Raw genomic sequence first — 20,984 nt, 5'->3', positions numbered from 1 at the left:
TCGCCTTTGCTTGTTGATTATGTTGTTCTTGGAAAACTACGCCTCCATCTCTGTCATCAGAACCCATTCCAGAACCTCTCTCGACCTCCATGGTACTCTCGCCGGAACAGACTGCTCTGGTCAACATCATGGTCAACAGGAAAATCCGGATCACAGTCTCTTGGGGCAAGTCCATCTTATAGGAGGAAACGGAGAAGAATGAGAAGGGGGGAAAAATAATTTGAGGGAGAGGGGATGGGAAGTTGGAGAAAAACAATAAAAGGGAACAGGGGATCGACAACTGCTTTTGGTCTAGTGATTTTCAATGCTCAGGTGCCGCCTCAATCTTCCTGGAACAGACACTCCAGTGATACAACCTCTACCGTCTGTTCCTTATCACGGGACCTCGCTGGATCAGCAACCTTTCTACAGTGGGACGAATGAACCCAAGTCTCTCTCTCAGCAACCTTCAATGCTGTAGTGCTAGTCAATAAGACCTGGTATGGTCCTTCCCATCTGTCAATAAGGCAACCTGAGCGTAGAAAATTCCGTATCATTACATAATCCCCAGGTTCAATGTCATGACAATTACTATCTGGTAAATCAGGAATCACTAACTTCAGATTATCATTTTGATTCCTTAACTGTTTACTCATGTTAATCAAGTATTTTACAGTCACTTCATTGTTACACTTCAAATCATCCTGAGGGTTAATCATAACATGCGGTTGTCGACCAAACAAGATTTCAAAGGGAGACAGATTAAGAGGGGACCTGGGAGGGGTTCTGATGCTGTACAGTACAATGGGTAAAGCTTCTGGCCATGTCAATCCTGTCTCTGCCATCACTTTACTCAGTTTATTTTTAATAGTGCTGTTCACTCTTTCCACTTTCGCACTCGCCTGTGGACGGTATGGAGTGTGCAGCTTGCTATCAATTCCCATCAATTTACACATTCCTTGGAAGACATCACCTGTAAAATGGGTACCCCTATCACTTTCGATAATTCTAGGGATACCATATCTACATACAAATTCCTGCACAATTTTCTTAGCAGTAAACATAGCGGTATTTGTGGCCGCTGGAAATGCTTCGACCCAATTTGAGAAAACATCTATACAAACAAGTACATATTTCAAATTTCGACAAGGGGGTAATTGAATAAAGTCAATCTGTATTACCTGGAAAGGGCCGCCTGCAGGTGGGATATGAGATGGTTCTGTAGGTATTGCCTTTCCGATGTTCTTTCTCAGACAGTTAAGGCATGACATTGCCCTTTTACTCGCATGAGATGAAAATCCTGGGGCACACCAATATGCTCTTACCAACTTGCACATCCCTTCCTTGCCCAGATGAGTCAGCCCGTGAGCTGCCTCAGCTAAACATGGAAGGTATGCTCTGGGGGCCACTGGTTTACCGTGTCCATCCGTCCAGAGTCCTGAGGACTCCTGGCCATATCCTTTTGCCTTCCAGACTGCCTTTTCCTGTGTGGAACACAAATTTTGCATCTCACACAACTTCTGTGTGTTGATGGTATTAAATACCATCAGTTGTGTGGTGTCTGTCTGTCTGGGGGTAGCAGCTGCTAATTTAGCAGCTTCGTCTGCTCGGCTGTTACCAAGTGATACTGGGTCTTGGCTATATGTGTGTGCTTTACATTTGATAACAGCCACTCTGTCGGGTTCCTGTATCGCTGTTAGAAGCCTTTTTATGTGAGCTGCATGCGCTACCGGTGTACCAGCTGCCGTCATGAAATTTCTGAGGCGCCATAGGGCTCCGAAATCATGGACTACCCCGAATGCGTATCTAGAATCGGTGTAGATATTGGCTGATTTGCCCTTAGCCAATTCACATGCTCTGGTTAGGGCGACCAGTTCAGCAACCTGGGCTGAGTGAGGTGGGCCTAGCGGTTCCGCTTCTATGGTGCCTTGGTCATCTACGACTGCGTATCCAGTACACAAGTCTCCCGAGTCTGACTGTCTATGACAACTACCGTCCGTGTAGAACGTAAGTTCTACATCTTCCAGTGGGTTGTCACTGATGTCAGGCCTTGCGGTAAAATTTTGGGTCAAATATTCCATACAATCATGTGTGTCTTCCTTTGTATTAAATTCTCCTTCCCCACCACTCTCATCCTCCACCCTTTGTGCCTGTCCAGGCACACCTGGGAGATATGTTGCAGGATTTAATGCACTGCATCTCCTTATGGTGATGTTTACGGGGGCCATTAGTGCCAATTCCCATCTTGTAAACCGCGCTGATGAGACGTGTCTGGTTTGGGCAGAATTTAACAAGGCTGACACTGCATGTGGTGTATGAATTGTGAGGTTGTGACCTAGCACGACGTCTTCGCTTTTCGTTACTAGCAATGCTATCGCAGCAACGCTTCGCAAGCATGTGGGGAGGGATCGCGCTACCGTATCTAGCTGAGCGCTGTAATATGCTACTGGCCTGCTGGCATCACCGTGCTTTTAGGTTAGTACGCCTGCCGCGCAACCAGCACTTTCTGTTCCGTATAGTTCAAAGGGTTTCCCATAGTCTGGCATAGCCAATGCTGGTGCCTGCGTTAGGCACTGTTTAAGTCTCTCGAATGCTGTCTCAGACTCGTCTGTATGCGAAATCCGATCAGGTTTGTTTGAGGAGACCATCTCCTGCAAGGGTAACGCTAGAATGGAAAACCCTGGGATCCAGTTACGGCAATACCCACACATTCCTAAAAATGTTCTGATCTGCTGCTGGGTTTGTGGCAGAGTCATGTCTCTAATTGCTTGAATTCTATCAGCGGTCAGGTATCTCAGTCCTTGTGTTAGACAGTGTCCCAAATATTTTACCTTAGTTTGGCATAATTGCAACTTGTCTTTGGAAACCTTGTGTCCTGTGTCTGAAAGATGAAACAGGAGCTGTTTCGTATCCTTCAGGGATGCTTCCAATGAATCAGAACACAGTAGTAGATCATCCACGTACTGTATTAATACTGATCCACTCACTGGTTGGAAAGACTGTAAACAATCATGCAAAGCCTGAGAAAATATACTTGGGCTATCTATGAATCCTTGTGGTAATCGAGTCCATGTGTATTGGACTCCTCTGTATGTAAATGCAAACAAATATTGACTGTCAGGGTGCAGAGGTACCGAAAAGAAAGCGGAGCAGAGGTCAATAACAGTGAAAAATTTCGCAGTGGGAGGGATTTGCATTAGGATGACAGCTGGATTTGGCACTACGGGGAACTGACTCTCAACTATTTTGTTAATCCCCCTTAGATCCTGCACTAGCCGGTAACCCCTCCCCCCACTCTTTTTAACAGGGAAGATGGGACTATTGGCAGTGCTGGACGTTCTTACCAGAATGCCCTGTTGTAGCAAGCGCTCTATTACGGGATACACTCCTAACTCCACCTCTGGCTTCAGAGGGTACTGTGGGATTTTTGGAGCTATCCTACCATCTTTTACTTGTACAACTACCGGAGCTACGTTTGCCATTAATCCAGTGTCCTGTCCATCTTTAGTCCAAAGTGACTCTGGTATCTGAGATGTCATTTCTTCTACTTGGGAGGGAGTCCTTTTTGTCATAATGGTATGTGACATTAATTTTGACGGGGAGTCTAACATGTCTCGCACTTCCTGAGCGTGATTCTCAGGTATGTCCAAGAATACACCTTCAGGAGTACAATAAATGACGCACCCCATTTTACACAGTAAGTCTCTTCCCAGGAGATTAGTCGGTGCCGATGCAGCCAGCAAAAAGGAATGCTTGGTATGTAAAGGCCCTACTGTAATCTCGGCTGGTTTGCTAACAGGGTAGTGCTGGACTACTCCCGTTACCCCTATGGCTGGAATTGTCTTGCCAGTGGTTCTCATGCCCACTGTCGAATTTATCACTGATTTGGCCGCCCCTGTGTCTACAAGAAAGTTTAATGATTTACCAGCTACATTGATTGCAATTTCTGGTTCACTTCCAAGGCTTGCAATCAATTTTACTGGCTGCAGATTACAGGTATGGCCACACCCCTATTGGGTATGGTGACCTCCCTGAATCCCGCTGGCAGCAACTACTTGTGATGGAGTTAATTGGGAGCTACCAGAGGCTTGCCAGTCTCTGTTCGGGGGATATCTTTTTGTTTCCCCTGCATGTGGCTCATAACTCAGTTTCTGCGGACCCTGATCCCAATGTCGTGTGTCGTGTCGTTGTCTAGGGGGTTGGTATGAGTTTCGTGAATTCTTCACTCTACAATCTCGTGCCATGTGTCCCTGTTTATGACAAGAATAACAAGTAACCACATTTGACTTACCCACAGGGTTTGGTGATATAAACAAAGGCTGCCTTGTGGTCAGGGCCTGTATACTTACTGCCATTAACTTATCACCTTGTTGTTCCCTGTGTCTGGTGATGTTCCTATCGTGATCAATAGCAGCCTCTCTCAAAGTAGCCACAGACAGACCTCGCCAACATGGTTGTGTGGTCTGTACCCTAGTCTTCAATGACTCTTTTAAACCATCCATCAGTACCGATACTGCTACTTCTCGATGGTTTATGTTTGTTTTAATGTCCTCTATGCCTGTGTATTTTGCCATTTCTGATAATGCTCTGTGAAAATACTCTGCAGCTGTTTCTGACTCCTTCTGTTTAATGGAGAATATTTTGTTCCATTTAACTACGGCTGGGAAATACTCCTTTAACTGTAAACTTATTCTTTTTACATTGTCTTTGTTGTACACTTCTGTAAGAGGTACATCCTGATCTAATCCACAGTCAGCTAAAAATTGAGCTGCGTCGACATTGGAGGGTAAACATGCTCTCAGCAATATCTGCCAGTCTTTATTGTTGGGCTCTACAGTGTTACCTAGGTCTCTGATGTATTTTTGGCTGGCAACTAAGTCTTTTCTAGGGTCAGGGAATTCCGACACTATGGTCCTTAATTCCATTCGGGAAAATGGGCTATACATGGCAATGTTCCTAACAGGAGTGACTCCTGAAGTGTCTGTTTTCCCATTTGGAACTACTATTACCTTAACAGGATTAACTCTAACAACCTCATTCTGTGTAGATTCTACAGGCTGTGGTGAAATAGTTTCAGCATAGTGTATGGTGCCGTACTTACCCGTTGATACGACCTCACCTATCCCTCCGCTAGGGGCCTTTGTTACTAATCTCGGGGGTGGAGCTGTGCCTACTGTGGTCTCTGCTATGGTGGCTGCTAGAGAGAGCGCTGAAATTGTTGCCGATTCGTCCTCTTGATCACACTCCTGAGGAAAGTTCAAAACAGGGTACAACTTGCACGGGTTAATACTTGCATTGGTTAATTGGTTAACATTATCTTTAACATTTACACAGTTGCTAAGTGTTTGTTTGTTACACCTTAATGCGTCATTCTCCGCAACCAATTTCTCTCCTGATATGTATGGTGGTGGTGGGGCCGTGGCTATCAGTTTTCTGATCGAGCCAGATCCCGCCGCCTGAGCCAATCCTCTCTGTATGTCACCCTCCTGTTGCCACAACTGTAAATAATCATAATGCTTGATTCGTCTCTTTGCTGATTTAATGAGACATATCCTTCTCCTTAAATTCGTTAACACTTCTGTGCTGAAGCTACCTACTCTTGGGAATTTCTCCCCGTCATGTACTGTCATTCTCTCCCATTCATCACATAAAGCTTCTGTGTGACTTCCGTATTTCTCACACATTACGTACCTTGCCGACCCGACTGGTCGGTTCACTGAATCAACCCGAACCGAGGTTGATCGCCCCCTACCTGAACAAGTGGCCCCCATAGTTCGAAGGTGTTGCTTTATTCAGCCAACCCTTACGCAAACCAAAATGTTCAAAATAGGCTGACGGTGGCGGTTTACCGAGTACCCCACTCACTCGCCCACGCCGACCAATACGACCTGATCACACCGATATGGTGCTGGCGTACTCGACCCAGGGCCCCTGCGACCTGAACCTCTATTTACTGGAACCTGTGAGGGTGATCCGAAGAACACTTACTCTTTCCAGTAACTATTGGTTGTTGGATAGTTCCTGAGTGAGCAGCGAACCTCCCTTAAAATAAAAAAATTACACAAATCACGTTAGAATGTACAAATAGCGTTTATGACCTTCGTACACAAATAGTACCGGTCAGGTTTACTAATGTACACAATTACGTGCGGTACAATCGTTCAGCACATAAGCAACTAATCTTATGTACGGAGCGACCAGTGGAATCGAAAATTACGGCTGCGAATTCCTTCAGCCAGAGCTTGTATGGCCTATATGGGTGTTGCACCAACCCTTTCTTGGTGTTGTGCCTGTGGACTGTATAGCGGACTTCCTTGTCTGCTGTACCTGAACCTGCTGGTCTGCTATGACCTCCTGGTCTGTTACAGTATGACCTCCTGGTCTGCTACACTCTAATGCTCAAATTGTATGTTTTAACCAGGGATGCCTCCCTAGCCACCATGTACGTCACTTACACGCATGTACCTCACGAGAACTCGACTTTTTCTTGTGGTTCAACCTCAAAAATTGTAAAAACAAACACTCACTCACCACATATACACTTTTGTTTCTATTTCTATTTCTGTGCAGAAATTTTTCTTTAGACCAGATGTGTTACCAATTAGGAGAAGGATCTGTTAATTTAAATTTCGAATGTTAAAATAGATTTGCGCGATTTATCGCCTTGCGTTATTTACCGCGTTGCGCTATTTATCGCGTTGAAAAAAAAATTAACACTTGTGATTTGAGTTACGTGGGCGTACCCGTACGCTCCGTTGCGTAATATACGCTGCGTGCGTCGGCCCTTGGGTTGCGTACGCAAGTCTCAGTCCTTTGTTAGAGACACGTGTACGCAAAGCAAAGATCCACCGTAACACAATTTATACGTTTATCAATGTAGATGATCCTTTATCATCTACCGCGCACCACACTGACTTCGCCTTGTCTCTCAGGCACAGCTGTGTGTTTGTCTATACTTTAACTATATTACCTTTACTCTTAAACTATGAAATAGCGGCAACTCTCTCTTAGCACGTTTATCAATTATACAATGGCAAACAGGAGAGTGATATATGAAAATACACGAATGAAAAGAAATGCAGATATGCGTGCGTGTGTACGCAAGACAGAAAAATAAACAGTTTTAAAAGAGACTAGCGTGTTGTTCTTACCTCCGGTTCCCGGATTCCTTCAGCACCCTTTACTAAGAGAAGCAGACGCTTATCCAAACAGCACTACGAGAAATATGATCTCCCGCCCTTTGCTGCTGGATAATGTCTGCTGAAATTACCTAGTGCAGATGTGTGAAGGACAGGACGAGCCCGCAATTGATAAAGCTAAATATTTATCTTATATAATACCCTTTATGAGGTCTAAGAACACTGTACGCTATCTACGTATGAAGTACCGTAAGGGTACGCACGTTGCGTAACAATCGCTTAGCCGTAGTCGAGACGCTCAAGCGTCACGTTCGCTCACGGCCAAGAGATCACGGGCAGGCACGCTATTGGCTGCTGACTAACTTAATGATTCGCTATAGCGTAGCGGACGCTCGGGACCACGAGGAGATCACCAGCGGCGCTGACGCTAACAATGTTAAACCTTTGTATCTAAACCATAAACAGTGTATTGTGCAGTAAAACCTTAGTGTAGAGATAGGGTGTAGATGCAACACAGTGTAACCTTATTAACTCAAAAGCTGTTTGAGCGTCACCGACGCTCTGAGGATACTTAACACTATAAGAAATACACAGATACCTGGGCTTAGGGTCCAACGCCTAATATATATATATTATGAATGATATACTTGCAAAAGAATTAATACAAATACAAATCATACACTACAATATAACATAGACTACCTAACCAGATAACTACACAGGAAATATAATACAATTACTATTTAAGAGAAAATAAGAGAGAAAGAGGAGAAGAGAGAGAGAGAGAGAGAAATTGGCCCACAATAACAAGAAGATCAATATAGTTGCGGAGAAACACTTACGCACAAGGGGAAACGATCGCATGCGCCTCGATATCCAGCTCCCGATTATCAGCAATGAGAACCGTTGAAGAGAGTGTCCTGGATATGGTCGGCCTGCCTATTTATGCCCCACACACAATACAATTCAATGGTCCCTACAATCTCATTGTTCATTGGACACAGGAATTCGGCTTCGCATTATAACAAAAGGTCATAGGTTGATTCATACAGGTGGGCTGTGACTGCTTCCAACTGTTCTGGTGGGTGGGATACTGGGTTTCCCGCCGCATGACTAAATAAGAACAAATAATAGTAAATGGACATAAACTTCTTATGTCCATAACTATTCGCACGAGCGATTAATCCGCTCCAAACCAACACCGGAATATTGCTATTTAAATACTCTTCCGATGGGTACCAAACACCACTGTATGACCCCTGCTAGACCCTTCGTACAATACAAAGAGGGATCTCTCTGCTCAGGAACATGCTATGTTAACTAAACTTTCAGAATCTATCAAAGGGACCATGATCTACAAAATACATTATATAGTGAAAATATGTAACAATTGAGTCGCACGCTACGATCACATAAACTCTACCGTAAATACGCATACCGTGCGCCTGCGGGTGCCCGCGACTGTGAGTATGCGCACGTACGGGAGAGCGTACGCATGCGCAGCACGGACCTGTGTGAGGTGCAAATATGGTAGTGTGCATAGAGATATTTTTCTGACTTTGACACCCCACCCCCCCCCCCCCCCCCTCCTCCAGTCTCAGTGCATGACCTCGTGTCCTATTGCTTCTCTTCATTTGGAGAATGTTTCCCTCCTGGACTTTGTTAAAACCCTTGATATATGTGAAAGTTTCTATCATGTCTCCTCTTTCCCTTCTCTGCTCCAAACTATATACGGGTGTGGTTCATCAAATCGACAGTGTCTAGGTCGACAATGTTTAGGTCGACCACTATAGGTCGACAGTCACTAGGTCGACAGGGTTTCTAGATCGACATGTGCTAGGTCGACAGGTCTAAAGGTCGACAAGAGGATTTTTTATTTATTTTTTGTGTCGTTTTCTTCGAAGAGTGACCGGGATCCCAAATTAGTGCACCGCGTCCCCTCGCATGGCTCGCTTCGCTCGCCATGGTTCGGGCATGGTGCCTTCGCTCCGCTACCGCTTCGCTCAGCACACTTTACCGTTCCAATCGTAGTCCACGTGGATCGTTAAGTATGAAAAAATTAAAAAAAAGAAAAAAAATGTCAAACTCATGTCGACCTTTAGACATGTCGACCTAGCACATGTCGACCTAGAAACCCTGTCGACCTTCCATCCATGTCAACCTACTGACTGTCGACCTATAGTGGTCGACCTAAACATTGTCGACCTAGACACTGTCGATCTTCAGACCGGATCCCAACTATACATAGTGAGATGTTTTAGTCTCTCTGGGTAAGTTTTGTGATGTAGACCATGCACCATTTTAGTTGTCCTTCTTTGTACAGTCTCTTAATGTATTAATATCCTTTTGAATATATGGCCTCCAGAACTGAACACCGTATTCCAGATGAGGCCGTACCAATGGCCTATACCAGAGGTTCCCAAACGCGGTCCCCAAGGCACCCCAACGGTCCAGGCCCGTCGCACACAGATATACAAGTGTCACCGGAAGCGGTTTTGTTGCACAGCACTGTAAAAGAACCCAAAAAGCACATATAGAAACGTACGACAAACTCTCTTTATATATATATATATATATATATATATATATAAAAATTTGTGTGTATAAATAAAGTTTTATGTACCACCCATCCCCACCTTTTAGCTTTTATTGAGAGCCAGAGTATTTAGCCATCCACACTTTGAATTATGATCTATTTAATGACCGTTTATCTAAGGGTAGGTCCTTATTGAGTCAATGTGCCTCTGTTATTATGTTGTAAAGCATATATGCAAGACTGTGTCTAACAGATCATAGAGGGCGTGAGCCTGCGACTTGCTATCAGGACACCACATGAACAGCTGCAGATGACATGCACATTGCTGGTGTCTGAGCGACATCTAATAAATGCCAGAAAACCTCTTTAAGGCTGTGTATTGTTACTGAGCTGTAGGAGGCTGCTATGTCAGGAAGCCCCTACTGCAGTGACAGAGCAGGCACAGTCTGAGTGACAGCTGGGCGGACTTACTCTGCAGACTCATTGTAGAGCGGTCGCTGGCACGGAGCTGCTGATGTCTTGGCTTTTTGGACCTGTGTCAGACCCCCTTAGGACAGTGCTTACTGATTTTGGAGGCCTTTCAGGTTTCAGCTGTCTGTAATGTACTGAATGCTGTAATAGTTTACTATGTAGCAGAGCTGCGGCGGCATGTCAGGGTAGCACTGAACAGTATGCTAACTTTATGGTTAATCGACCTTTCAGTTTTGGGGTTAGGTGGCCCTTTTAAAAGCTTTAAATCATCAAGACCATAGTTGGTAACATTGGAGAGTAAAATAGAAATAAAAATATATAGAGATATATGTGTGTATCTACAGTGTGTGTGTGTGTGTGTGTGTGTGTGTGTATATATATGAGAGAGTGTTTAATATAATATCTGGATACAAAGTATCGGAAACTTCAACAAGTAAAGTGTTTGCTGAAGGCCAGCTAGTGTGTAATAAATTCCACTGTCTGTGGCCACCACATGGTCATGTCTGTGGTCTGTAGCATCATATATGGCTTCCTGTAAACAAGCCCTTTGTGGTGATCTCCTCACAGAACAGAACAACTTAACTGTTCTGTACTAATCAGCTCTACATCTGCTTAAACTTCAGCAATCCTGGACAGATCTTTAAATAGACTGATATAGAATGATGTCAGGCTTATCTTTTTTGGTATTTCTGCATGGGGAGATCATGAACTGGATATATCCTGGACATCTGTCTTCCTAAATTGCCACCTCCGTGATGCTGTTGATGGGACTTGGTGCTGCATACTTCCAGCATAAACATTAATGTGTAGCTATCGGCAACCAGTGACTGCAGTATAGGCAGCCAAACTCCATTTCTCTGACGTCCTACTGGATGCTGGGAACTCCGTAAGGACCATGGGGAATAGACGGCTCCGCAGGAGACTGGGCACATCTAAGAAAGATTTAGGACTAGCTGGTGTGCACTGGCTCCTCCCCCTATGACCCTCCTCCAAGCCTCAGTTAGATTTCTGTGCCCGGCCGAGCTGGATGCACACTAGGGGCTCTCCTGAGCTCCTAGAAGAAAGTATAGTTTAGGTTTTTTATTTTACAGTGAGATCTGCTGGCAACAGGCTCACTGCAGCGAGGGACTAAGGGGAGAAGAAGCGAACCTACCTAACTGGTGGTAGCTTGGGTTTCTTAGGCTACTGGACACCATTAGCTCCAGAGGGATCGCACACAGGACCCGACCTCGTCGTCCGTTCCCGGAGCCGCGCCGCCGTCCCCCTTACAGAGCCAGAAGCAAGAAGGTCCGGAAAATCGGCGGCTGAAGACTTCTGTCTTCTCCAAGGTAGCGCACAGCACTGCAGCTGTGCGCCATTGCTCCTCATGCACACCACACACTGCGGTCACTGATGGGTGCAGGGCGCTGGGGGGGGGCGCCCTGAGCAGCAATAAAAAGCACCTTGGCTGGCAAACTGACACCATATATAGCCCCAGGGGCTATATAGGTGTATATTAACCCCTGCCAGAATTATTAAAATAGCGGGAGAAAGCCCGCCGGAAAAGGGGCGGAGCCTTCTCCCTCAGCACACTGGCGCCATTTTCCCTCACAGCTCCTGGCTCTCCCCTGCAGTCCTGCACTACAGAAAGGGTAAAAAAGAGAGGGGGGGCACAAATTTAGGCGCAGTATAATATATATGCAGCTATAAGGGAAAAAACTCTTTATAGGTGATATCCCTGTGGTATATAGCGCTCTGGTGTGTGCTGGCATACTCTCCCTCTGTCTCCACAAAGGGCTTTGTGGGGTCCTGTCCTCTGTCAGAGCATTCCCTGTGTGTGTGCTGTGTGTCGGTACTGCTGTCGACATGTATGATGAGGAAAATGATGTGGAGGCGGAGCAAATGCCTGTGAATGTGATGTAATGGAAGGAATTACGTGACAGTGTCGACTCCTTACACAAAAGGTTTGACGACATAGGACAGCCGGCTACTCAGCTTGTGCCTGTTCCAGCGTCTCAAATGTCATCAGGGGCTTTAAAACGCCCGCTACCTCAGGTGACAGACACAGATGTCGACACGGATACCGACTCCAGTGTCGACGACGATGAGACTAGTGTACCCTCCAATAGGTCCACCCGTTACATGATTGAGGCAATGAAAAATGTATTACACATTTCTGATAATATCCCAGGTACCACAAAAAAGGGTATTATGTTTGGTGAGAAAAAACTACCTGTAGTTTTTCCTGCATCTGAGGAATTAAATGAGGTGTGTGAGGAAGCGTGGACTTCCCCCGATAAGAAATTGATAATTTCTAAATGGTTATTGGCAGCGTACCCTTTCCCGCCAGAGGATAGGTCACGTTGGGAAACACCCCCTAGGGTAGATAAGGCGCTGACACGCTTATCAAAAAAGGTGGCACTACCGTCTCCGGATACAGCCGCCCTAAAGGAACCTGCTGATAGAAAGCAGGAAACTACCCTTAAAGCTATATACACACACACGGGCATTATATTGAGACCAGCTATTGCATCAGCATGGATGTGCAGTGCTGCAGCTGCGTGGTCAGATTCCCTGTCGGATAATATTGATACTATGGATAGGGACAATATTTTGCTGACGATAGAGCATATAAAAGACGCCGTCTTATACATGCGTGATGCACAGAGGGATATTTGCCGGCTGGTATCAAAAATAAGCGCTATGTCCATTGCCGCCAGAAGGGGGTTATGGACTCGGCAATGGTCAGGCGATGCCGACTCGAAACGGCACATGGAAGTTTTGCCCTATAAGGGGGTGGAACTGTTTGGGGAGGGTCTTTCGGACCTCGTTTCCACAGCTACTGCTGGGAAATCGACCTTTTTGCCACAGGCTACCCCACAGCAAAAGAAAGCACCGTAGTACAGTCCTTTCGGCCCCAGAAAAGCAAGAGGGCTAGAGGCTCATCCTTTCTGCCGAGGGGCAAAGGTAGAGGAAAAAAGCTGCAGCACACAGCTAGTTCCCAAGAGCAGAAGTCCTCCCCTGCGTCCGGTAAGTCCACAGCATGACGCTGGGGCTGCTCAGGCGGAGCCGGGTACGGTGGGGGCCCGTCTCAGAAATTTCAGCGCACAGTGGGCTCTATCACAGGTGGATCCCTGGGTCCTTCAAGTAGTATCTCAGGGGTACAGGCTGGAATTCGAGACGTCCCCCCCCCCCCCCCGCCGTTTCCTAAAATCTGCCTTACCGGCAACTCCCTATGCCAGGGAGGCAGTGTTGGTGGCTATTCAAAAACTGTATTCACAGCAAGTGATTGTCAAGGTACCCCTCCTTCAGCAAGGAAAGGGTTACTATTCCACAATGTTTGTGGTACCGAAACCGGACGGTTCGGTGAGACCCATCTTAAATTTAAAATCCTTGAACACTTATATCAAAAGGTTCAAGTTCAAGATGGAATCACTCAGGGCGGTTATTGCGAGCCTGGACGAGGGGGATTACATGGTCTCCCTGGACATCAAGGATGCGTACCTGCATGTCCCCATTTACCCTCCTCACCAGGAGTACCTCAGATTTGTGGTACAGGACTGTCACTATCCGTTCCAGACGCTGCCGTTTGGGTTATCCACGGCACCGAGGGTCTTTACCAAGGTAATGGCCGAAATGATGATACTCCTTCGCAAGAAGGGAGTTTTAATTATCCCGTACTTGGACGATCTCCTGATAAAGGCGAGGTCCAAGGAACAGTTGGTAGTGGGGGTAGCACTTTCTCGGGAAGTGCTACAAAAGCACGGCTGGATTCTCAATATTCCAAAGTCACAGCTGGTCCCGACGACACGTCTTCTGTTCCTGGGAATGATTCTGGACACAGACCAGAAAAAAGTGTTTCTTCCAGTGGAAAAAGCCGAGGAGTTGTCATCTCTAGTCAGAGACCTCCTAAAACCGGGACAGGTGTCGGTACATCAATGCACACGAGTCCTGGGAAAAATGGTAGCTTCGTACGAAGCAATTCCATTCGGAAGGTTCCACGCAAGGACTTTCCAGTGGGACCTGTTGGACAAATGGTCCGGGTCCCATCTCCAGATGCAACAGCGGATAACCCTGTCGGCAAGGACCAGGGTGTCGCTGCTGTGGTGGCTGCAGAGGGCTCATCTACTAGAGGGCCGCAGATTCGGAATACAGGACTGGGTCCTGGTGACCACGGATGCCAGCCTTCGGGGCTGGGGTGCAGTCACACAGGGAAGAAATTTCCAAGGACTGTGGTCAAATCAGGAGATTTCGCTTCACATAAATATTCTGGAGCTAAGGGCCATTTACAATGCCCTAAGCTAAGCAAGGCCCCTGCTTCAGAACCAGCCCATGTAAACAGACAGGGCGGCACAAGAAGCAGGAGGGCAATGGCAGAAGCCACAAGGATTCTCCGATGGGCGGAAAATCATGTGTTAGCACTGACAGCAGTGTTCATTCCGGGAGTGGACAACTTTGAAGCAGACTTCCTCAGCAGGCACGACCTCCACCCGGGAGAATGGGGACTTCATCCAGAAGTCTTCCAAATGCTGGTAAACCGTTGGGAAAGACCACAGGTGGACATGATGGCGTCCCGCCTCAACATAAAGCTAAAAAGATATTGCGCCAGGTCAAGGGACCCTCAGGCGATCGCTGTGGACGCTCTAGTAACACTGTGGGTGTACCAGTCGGTTTATGTGTTTCCTCCTCTGCCTCTCATTCCCAAGGTACTGAGAATAATACGAAGGCGAGGAGTGAAAACTATACTCGTGGTTCCGGATTGGCCAAGAAGAGCTTGGTACCCGGAACTTCAAGAGATGCTTTCAGAGGACCCTTGGCCTCTGCCGCTCAGACAAGACCTGCTGCAGCAGGGGCCCTGTCTGTTCCAAGACTTACCGCGGCTACGTTTGACGGCATGGCAGTTGAACACCGGATCCTGAAGGAAAAGGGCATTCCGGAGGAAGTCATCCCTACCCTGAACAAAGCCAGGAAGGATGTCACCGCAAAACATTATCACCGCATTTGGCGGAAATATGTTGCTTGGTGTGAGGCCAGGAAGGCCCCAACGGAGGAATTTCAACTGGGTCGATTCCTGCATTTCCTGCAAGCAGGGGTGACGTTGGGCCTCAAATTGGGGTCCATTAAGGTCCAGATTTCGGCCCTGTCGATTTTCTTCCAGAAAGAACTGGCTTCACTGCCTGAAGTTCAGACTTTTGTCAAAGGAGTTCTGCATATTCAGCCTCCTTTTGTGCCCCCAGTGGCACCTTGGGATCTCAATGTGGTTTTGGAGTTCCTGAAATCTCATTGGTTTGAACCACTTAAGACTGTGGATTTGAAATATCTCACGTGGAAAGTGGTCATGCTGTTGGCCCTGGCTTCGGCCAGGCGTGTGTCAGAATTGGCGGCTTTGTCCTATAAAAGCCCTTATCTGATTTTCCATATGGATAGGGCAGAGTTGAGGACTCGTCCTCCGTTTCTCCCGAAGGTGGTATCAGCGTTTCACTTGAACCAGCCTATTGTGGTGCCTGCCGCTACTAGGGACTTGGAGGATTCCAAGTTACTGGACGTAGTCAGGGCCCTGAAAATTTATGTTTCCAGGACGGCTGGAGTCAGGAAAACTGACTCGCTGTTTATCCTGTATGCACCCAACAAACTGGGTGCTCCTGCTTCTAAGCAGACTATCGCGCGCTGGATGTGTAGCACTATTCAGCTGGCGCATTCTGCGGTGGGACTACCGCAGCCTAAATCTGTAAAAGCCCATTCCACAAGGAAGGTGGGCTCATCTTGGGCGGCTGCCCGAGGGGTCTCGGCTTTACAACTTTGCCGAGCTGCTACTTGGTCAGGGGCAAACACGTTTGCAAAATTCTATAAATTTGATACCCTGGCTGAGGAGGACCTGGAGTTCTCTCATTCGGTGCTGCAGAGTCATCCGCACTCTCCCGCCCGTTTGGGAGCTTTGGTATAATCCCCATGGTCCTTACGGAGTTCCCAGCATCCACTAGGACGTCAGAGAAAATAAGAATTTACTCACCGGTAATTCTGTTTCTCGTAGTCCGTAGTGGATGCTGGGCGCCCATCCCAAGTGCGGATTGTCTGCAATACTTGTAAATAGTTATTGTTACACAAATCGGGTTGTTATTGCGAGCCATCTGTTCAGAGGCTCCTTTTGTTATCATACTGTTAACCGGGGTTCCTATCACGTGTTATACGGTGTGATTGGTGTGTCTGGTATGAGTCTTACCCGGGATTCAAAATCCTTTCTTATTGTGTCAGCTCTTCCGGGCACAGTGTCCTAACTGAGGCTTGGAGGAGGGTCATAGGGGGAGGAGCCAGTGCACACCAGATAGTCCTAAATCTTTCTTTAGATGTGCCCAGTCTCCTGCGGAGCCGTCTATTCCCCATGGTCCTTACGGAGTTCCCAGCATCCACTACGGACTACGAGAAATAGAATTACCGGTGAGTAAATTCTTATTTTTTCTTCAGAAACTTGCAAATGTATTTCTTATTTATTTATTAACAGTGTCTTATATAGCGCAGCGCATTCCATTGCGCTTTACAATTGGACACAGTGATGAGACAAAACTGGGTAATAACAGTCAGTCATAGAGGGAGGAAGGCCCTGCTCGCAAGCTTACACTCTATGGGGAAATGGCACCTATCCTTGTGTATCAATGCCTATCTATGGTATCCGGTCTTTAGATCGATAACACTTAGGTTGACCACTATTGGTCGACATGGTCACTAGGTTTTTCATACGTATCGATCCACGTGGACTACGATTGGGAACAGTAACCAGTGGCAAGTGCAGCGGTAGCGGAGTGAGGCGCCTTGCCCGAAGCATGTGAGCCATGCGAGGGGACACGGCGCACTAATTGGGGTTCCCGGTCACCTTATGAAGAAAACGTCCCCAAAAAAAGTTACAAAAAAGAAACATGTAGACCTTTTGTCATGTCGACCTAGAAACCATGTTGACCTAATTACTCTTGACCAATAGTGGTCGACATAAGTGTGGTCGACACTATAAACCACACCCCTATCTATTGCATAGTTGTCCACCGGATTGCAAAGGTTCTCATGGCCTGCATGATATCACATCACAGCAGTGATGAACCAAGGTCAGAAGTGAAGAAACAGAAAATAGGTGGAGGATATGTGCGGACTGTACAGTGGGGATTTAATAGGATAGGAAAGCTTATGAAGGTTGAGTGAGCGGTTCTGGAATGTAATAAGATAGCCTGAAGAGGCAAATACACAACAAATAATATACCCATCATCAAGTAGCTGTCAGAATATGTTCATACACTTTCAGAGAGCATTCATGCAAGTATGTATGTCCGTCTGCTAATAAAGTTGTGTTTGTTTCAACAGAGAGCCCATACGTTTGCCAGACATGTTGTTGAAGCACCATGTAGGAAAGCATTCGCAAGGACCGAAATGCACCGATTGTTCCAAAATAAGTACGACTTGGGATTGTCCAGCTTTGTTAAGAAAACCAAAGAACTCAATGAATCATTGTACCAGTATGGGCCTCCATTTGGATTTTACCAGTACCTTAAAGAACTTCATGAACTTTTGGAAATTATGCCTGAAGATGACCTTCCTGAGGATTCGAGATCCAAGGAGTGCAAGCGCTGCATTGTCCTAGGGAGCGGGGGAATGCTCCACGGCCTGAAACTGGGAAACGTGATCGACCAGTTTGACGTTACAATCAGGTACATTTAATTAGGGCAACGTCTGTGCGGCACACCTATTGATTATCGGGCATGTTGGTATCCAGCAGGCTTGTTTTTGCTGAAGAGGTGAAAGTACTTAACAGGTCTTAGGAGTCTATTTACTAAGCCTTGAAGAAAGATAAAGTACCAGTCAATCAGCTCCTAACTGCCATGGCAAAGGCTGGCTTTGAAAAATGACAGCTAGGAGCTGATTGGCTGGTACTTTATCTCCATCCAAGGCTTAGTAAATAGACCCCTTTATGTGGCATCAAGTTCAGTATTGTCCGTTATTTGTGGTGCCTGTGGAATTCTCTTTTGTGCTTCCTTTTAGATAAAGACGTTTTATTAGAAGATAATGAGATTATTAATATACAGCGGTCATCCGATTATGTCATTTCTGTAAATAATATCTGACGTAGCTTCCGGGTTCACTAGTAAAATTTGTATGTATTTTACGGAATTATAATTCTCACATAAAGCCAAATGTACAGGAAAAATACTGAACCTACAGTAAATGGTTGTACAGTATACAATGTGAACTGCAAGCAATGGACCCACCAGTGAGTGTGAGAGGCTGATCTGAGAGCAGGCCATTTACAGGCTCCAGAACAGTGGCGGCCAGACCACTTGTGTTTTCCAGATCACCTCTGTGCAGTTGTTGTGAGATCTGGAAAACATGCACTGTTTGCCCATCATGTTTCTAGAACAGGCCTTGCCAACCTGTGGCTCTCTAGCTGTTGCCAGGTTTTTGCTATTAGGGAATGTTAAAGCTGTGTCGGAGCATGCTGGGATGTGTAGTTTCACCCCAGCTGGAGGACCACAGGTTGCCCATCATTGCTCTTGAATCTGCAGCGTTCTTATACTGACCAACATTTCTAAAAACAGGGCGGTGAAAATAGCGCACACATCACGTGGAGGAGTTTCTTTTCCCATTACGTCCTTGTTACAAGTCGCACATGCGATAATGTAGTTAAAAAAAAAAGGTATTGTGTGTACCTAGATATGACGACTAATACAAGACTTGATATGTGTGTGACTTGCAGGCTGAACAACGCCCCAGTGCGCGGATACCAGCGGGATGTTGGGAATAAGACCACCATCAGAATGACTTATCCTGAAGGGGCCCCAGACTCCAGCCAGGAGTATGTGGGCGACAGCCTGTTTGTGGCGGTTCTTTTCAAGCACGTGGATTTCTTGTGGCTGCAGGCGATGATAAAGAATGAGACTCTGGTGAGTGTGCCAAGTTCATAGCATTCTGTCTCCTGATTGGCTAAATGTAATCGGAGTCGTTAAAGGTAGGCTTGCCATAATATCCCTTTAATCCGGTACAACTACGATTTACACAGGTTCTGTGGCTGATTAAAACCAGGTGAAACGCAGGCTTGAACTAGCCAGCCACAGAACCTGTGTACGTCATAGGTGTCCTGGATTAAAGGGATATTATGGCCAGGCCTACATATAGGTAATAATGCAGAAGAGCAGCAGCAGAATCTCTATTTATGATATGTGCCTGTTGCAGCACCTGGTGTATATACCATACCCGCAGCCAGCCAGCAGAAGTTTTTATTTTGTTACAGTTTATAGTTTTCCCTGGTTTTCGCCTAGAATACTGCTAGTTAAATATTCACTTATGTGTTTAGTAAATCCTGGCTTTTTGCAGAAATATTGTTTTTTTTCTCGTTTCACATGATGGTGTTGTAATTATATCGTATGTGCACATGTCCTTTCCTGTCTCCACTTAATCTGTGCCCAGAGAGTGCAGAAGTCCTCAGATGCCAGGTTATGACACCCCAGCAGACGTGTAACAATCAGACCTGTTTCCAGTGGCTAAACGGGTTCTTGCTAAACTTGCAACGCCTCTGATGCTTTTCCAAAGCAACTGCCGCTTTTGAACGTGTTTATGCCTGATATTTAATAGGGCAATGTTTTTACTAGACATGTCTTGCTAGCAAAAGCATGACCCTTTTAAATAGTGAGCATAAATATAATTTATCATCCTGAAGGTTGGCAAATAAACCCCAAAGTGTGCAACGTTCATTAGGACATCTCATCCAGCACATCTTGCATGCAAGCTCTGTATTCTGCAAGAGCCCTGCGCAACGCGGTATGGACAGATGTCCTCATCGGAACAGAGGATGCTGCTTATGCAAGTTTCCATGTTTTGTAAATGAACCTTGGTGAATATGAAAATTAAGAGAAAAATGTTAACACTCCGTCATTTTGTCAGATGCTCTTTCCTTTGCGGTGCAACTCCTAGACCCGTCTCGGATATTGCTCTGTAAGTTTCTGTTGGCTGGTTTTGCTAAGGATTGGAAAAGTGTCAATCTGAAACTGATCTGAGTCGTTTTGCCGCCCATGTGGCAGATCATTACCTCTTCACGTCTACCCCCTTCACTACTTCAGTAAGCCTACAATATGGCTTCCTCCCAGGGTGTGCAGACAGCAAGTCCCTTCTAAAGTAAATATCTGACCACGTTTTATGTTTTTGTGTTATTTGCACTCTGCTGTCTTTGCCTTATTTTGTGCTTTATGTAATCTTTTTTTACTTTACATTGTAGTCTACATGGAACAAGTTATTCTTCTGGAAGAGTGTGACCGAAAACCTACCTCTGAAATCCCATCAGTTCCGGATCCTGAATCCGCTTATAGTCAAAGAGACCGCAATGGACATCCTGCAGTTTCTTCCTCCCCACCAGAAGTGGTGGGGCTGGGACAAGGTACTGTGGCTGAGGATGTATGGGGAATGCATTGAGGGTAAATGCCAGTTCATGCTATGGTGATATGGGTATTGGGGTGACTGTTTCCTCAGTCGCATGCTGACACTGGGGATAGGCTGGCTCCATAAACTAATATTGAGCCAGTTTATATTATAATACACTTAAAAGCTATTTAGTTTTAATTTTAACTGCTTAAAGTTATTTATGGGTGTGTTTTTGCCAGTTACTTCAAAGTTATTGGTGAATGCCAATTACAGACAGGTACTAGTAGTTTCTGAGGAACAAAATGGCTGACCGCTTCTGTGGAACTTCAAAATGGCAGTGCCTTGCATTTTCTGGTTTATTAGCTGAATATCGGAAAGGGTTGTAGTTCAGTCAAATACTGACCATAGTGGAAAATGAGCAAATATATCCTTTTCCTCCGTAACATACAGGAAAGCTGTAAAATTCATTCTAATGTTGGTTATTTTTT

At 45.9% G+C, this 20,984-nt stretch overlaps 1 protein-coding gene across 2 annotated transcripts in view; it reads left to right on the top strand.

The window, feature by feature from the left end:
* The window catches only part of LOC134929234 (lactosylceramide alpha-2,3-sialyltransferase-like), a 140,611-nt gene that overhangs the window by 112,986 nt on the left and 6,641 nt on the right, over positions 1 to 20,984 (top strand). For both annotated transcript variants that reach the window (XM_063924972.1, XM_063924975.1), the window contains exons 3-5: positions 17,452 to 17,795; positions 18,839 to 19,025; positions 20,354 to 20,512. In XM_063924972.1, the coding sequence (XP_063781042.1) occupies positions 17,452 to 17,795; positions 18,839 to 19,025; positions 20,354 to 20,512 (690 nt within the window). The remainder of the gene's footprint in view (positions 1 to 17,451; positions 17,796 to 18,838; positions 19,026 to 20,353; positions 20,513 to 20,984) is intronic.

This window comes from Pseudophryne corroboree, chromosome 1 (genome assembly GCF_028390025.1).
Source record: "Pseudophryne corroboree isolate aPseCor3 chromosome 1, aPseCor3.hap2, whole genome shotgun sequence".
Lineage (NCBI taxonomy): Eukaryota > Metazoa > Chordata > Amphibia > Anura > Myobatrachidae > Pseudophryne > Pseudophryne corroboree.
The sequence above is the reverse complement of the archived record's forward strand: the minus strand, read 5'-3'. Positions and strand labels throughout refer to the sequence as shown.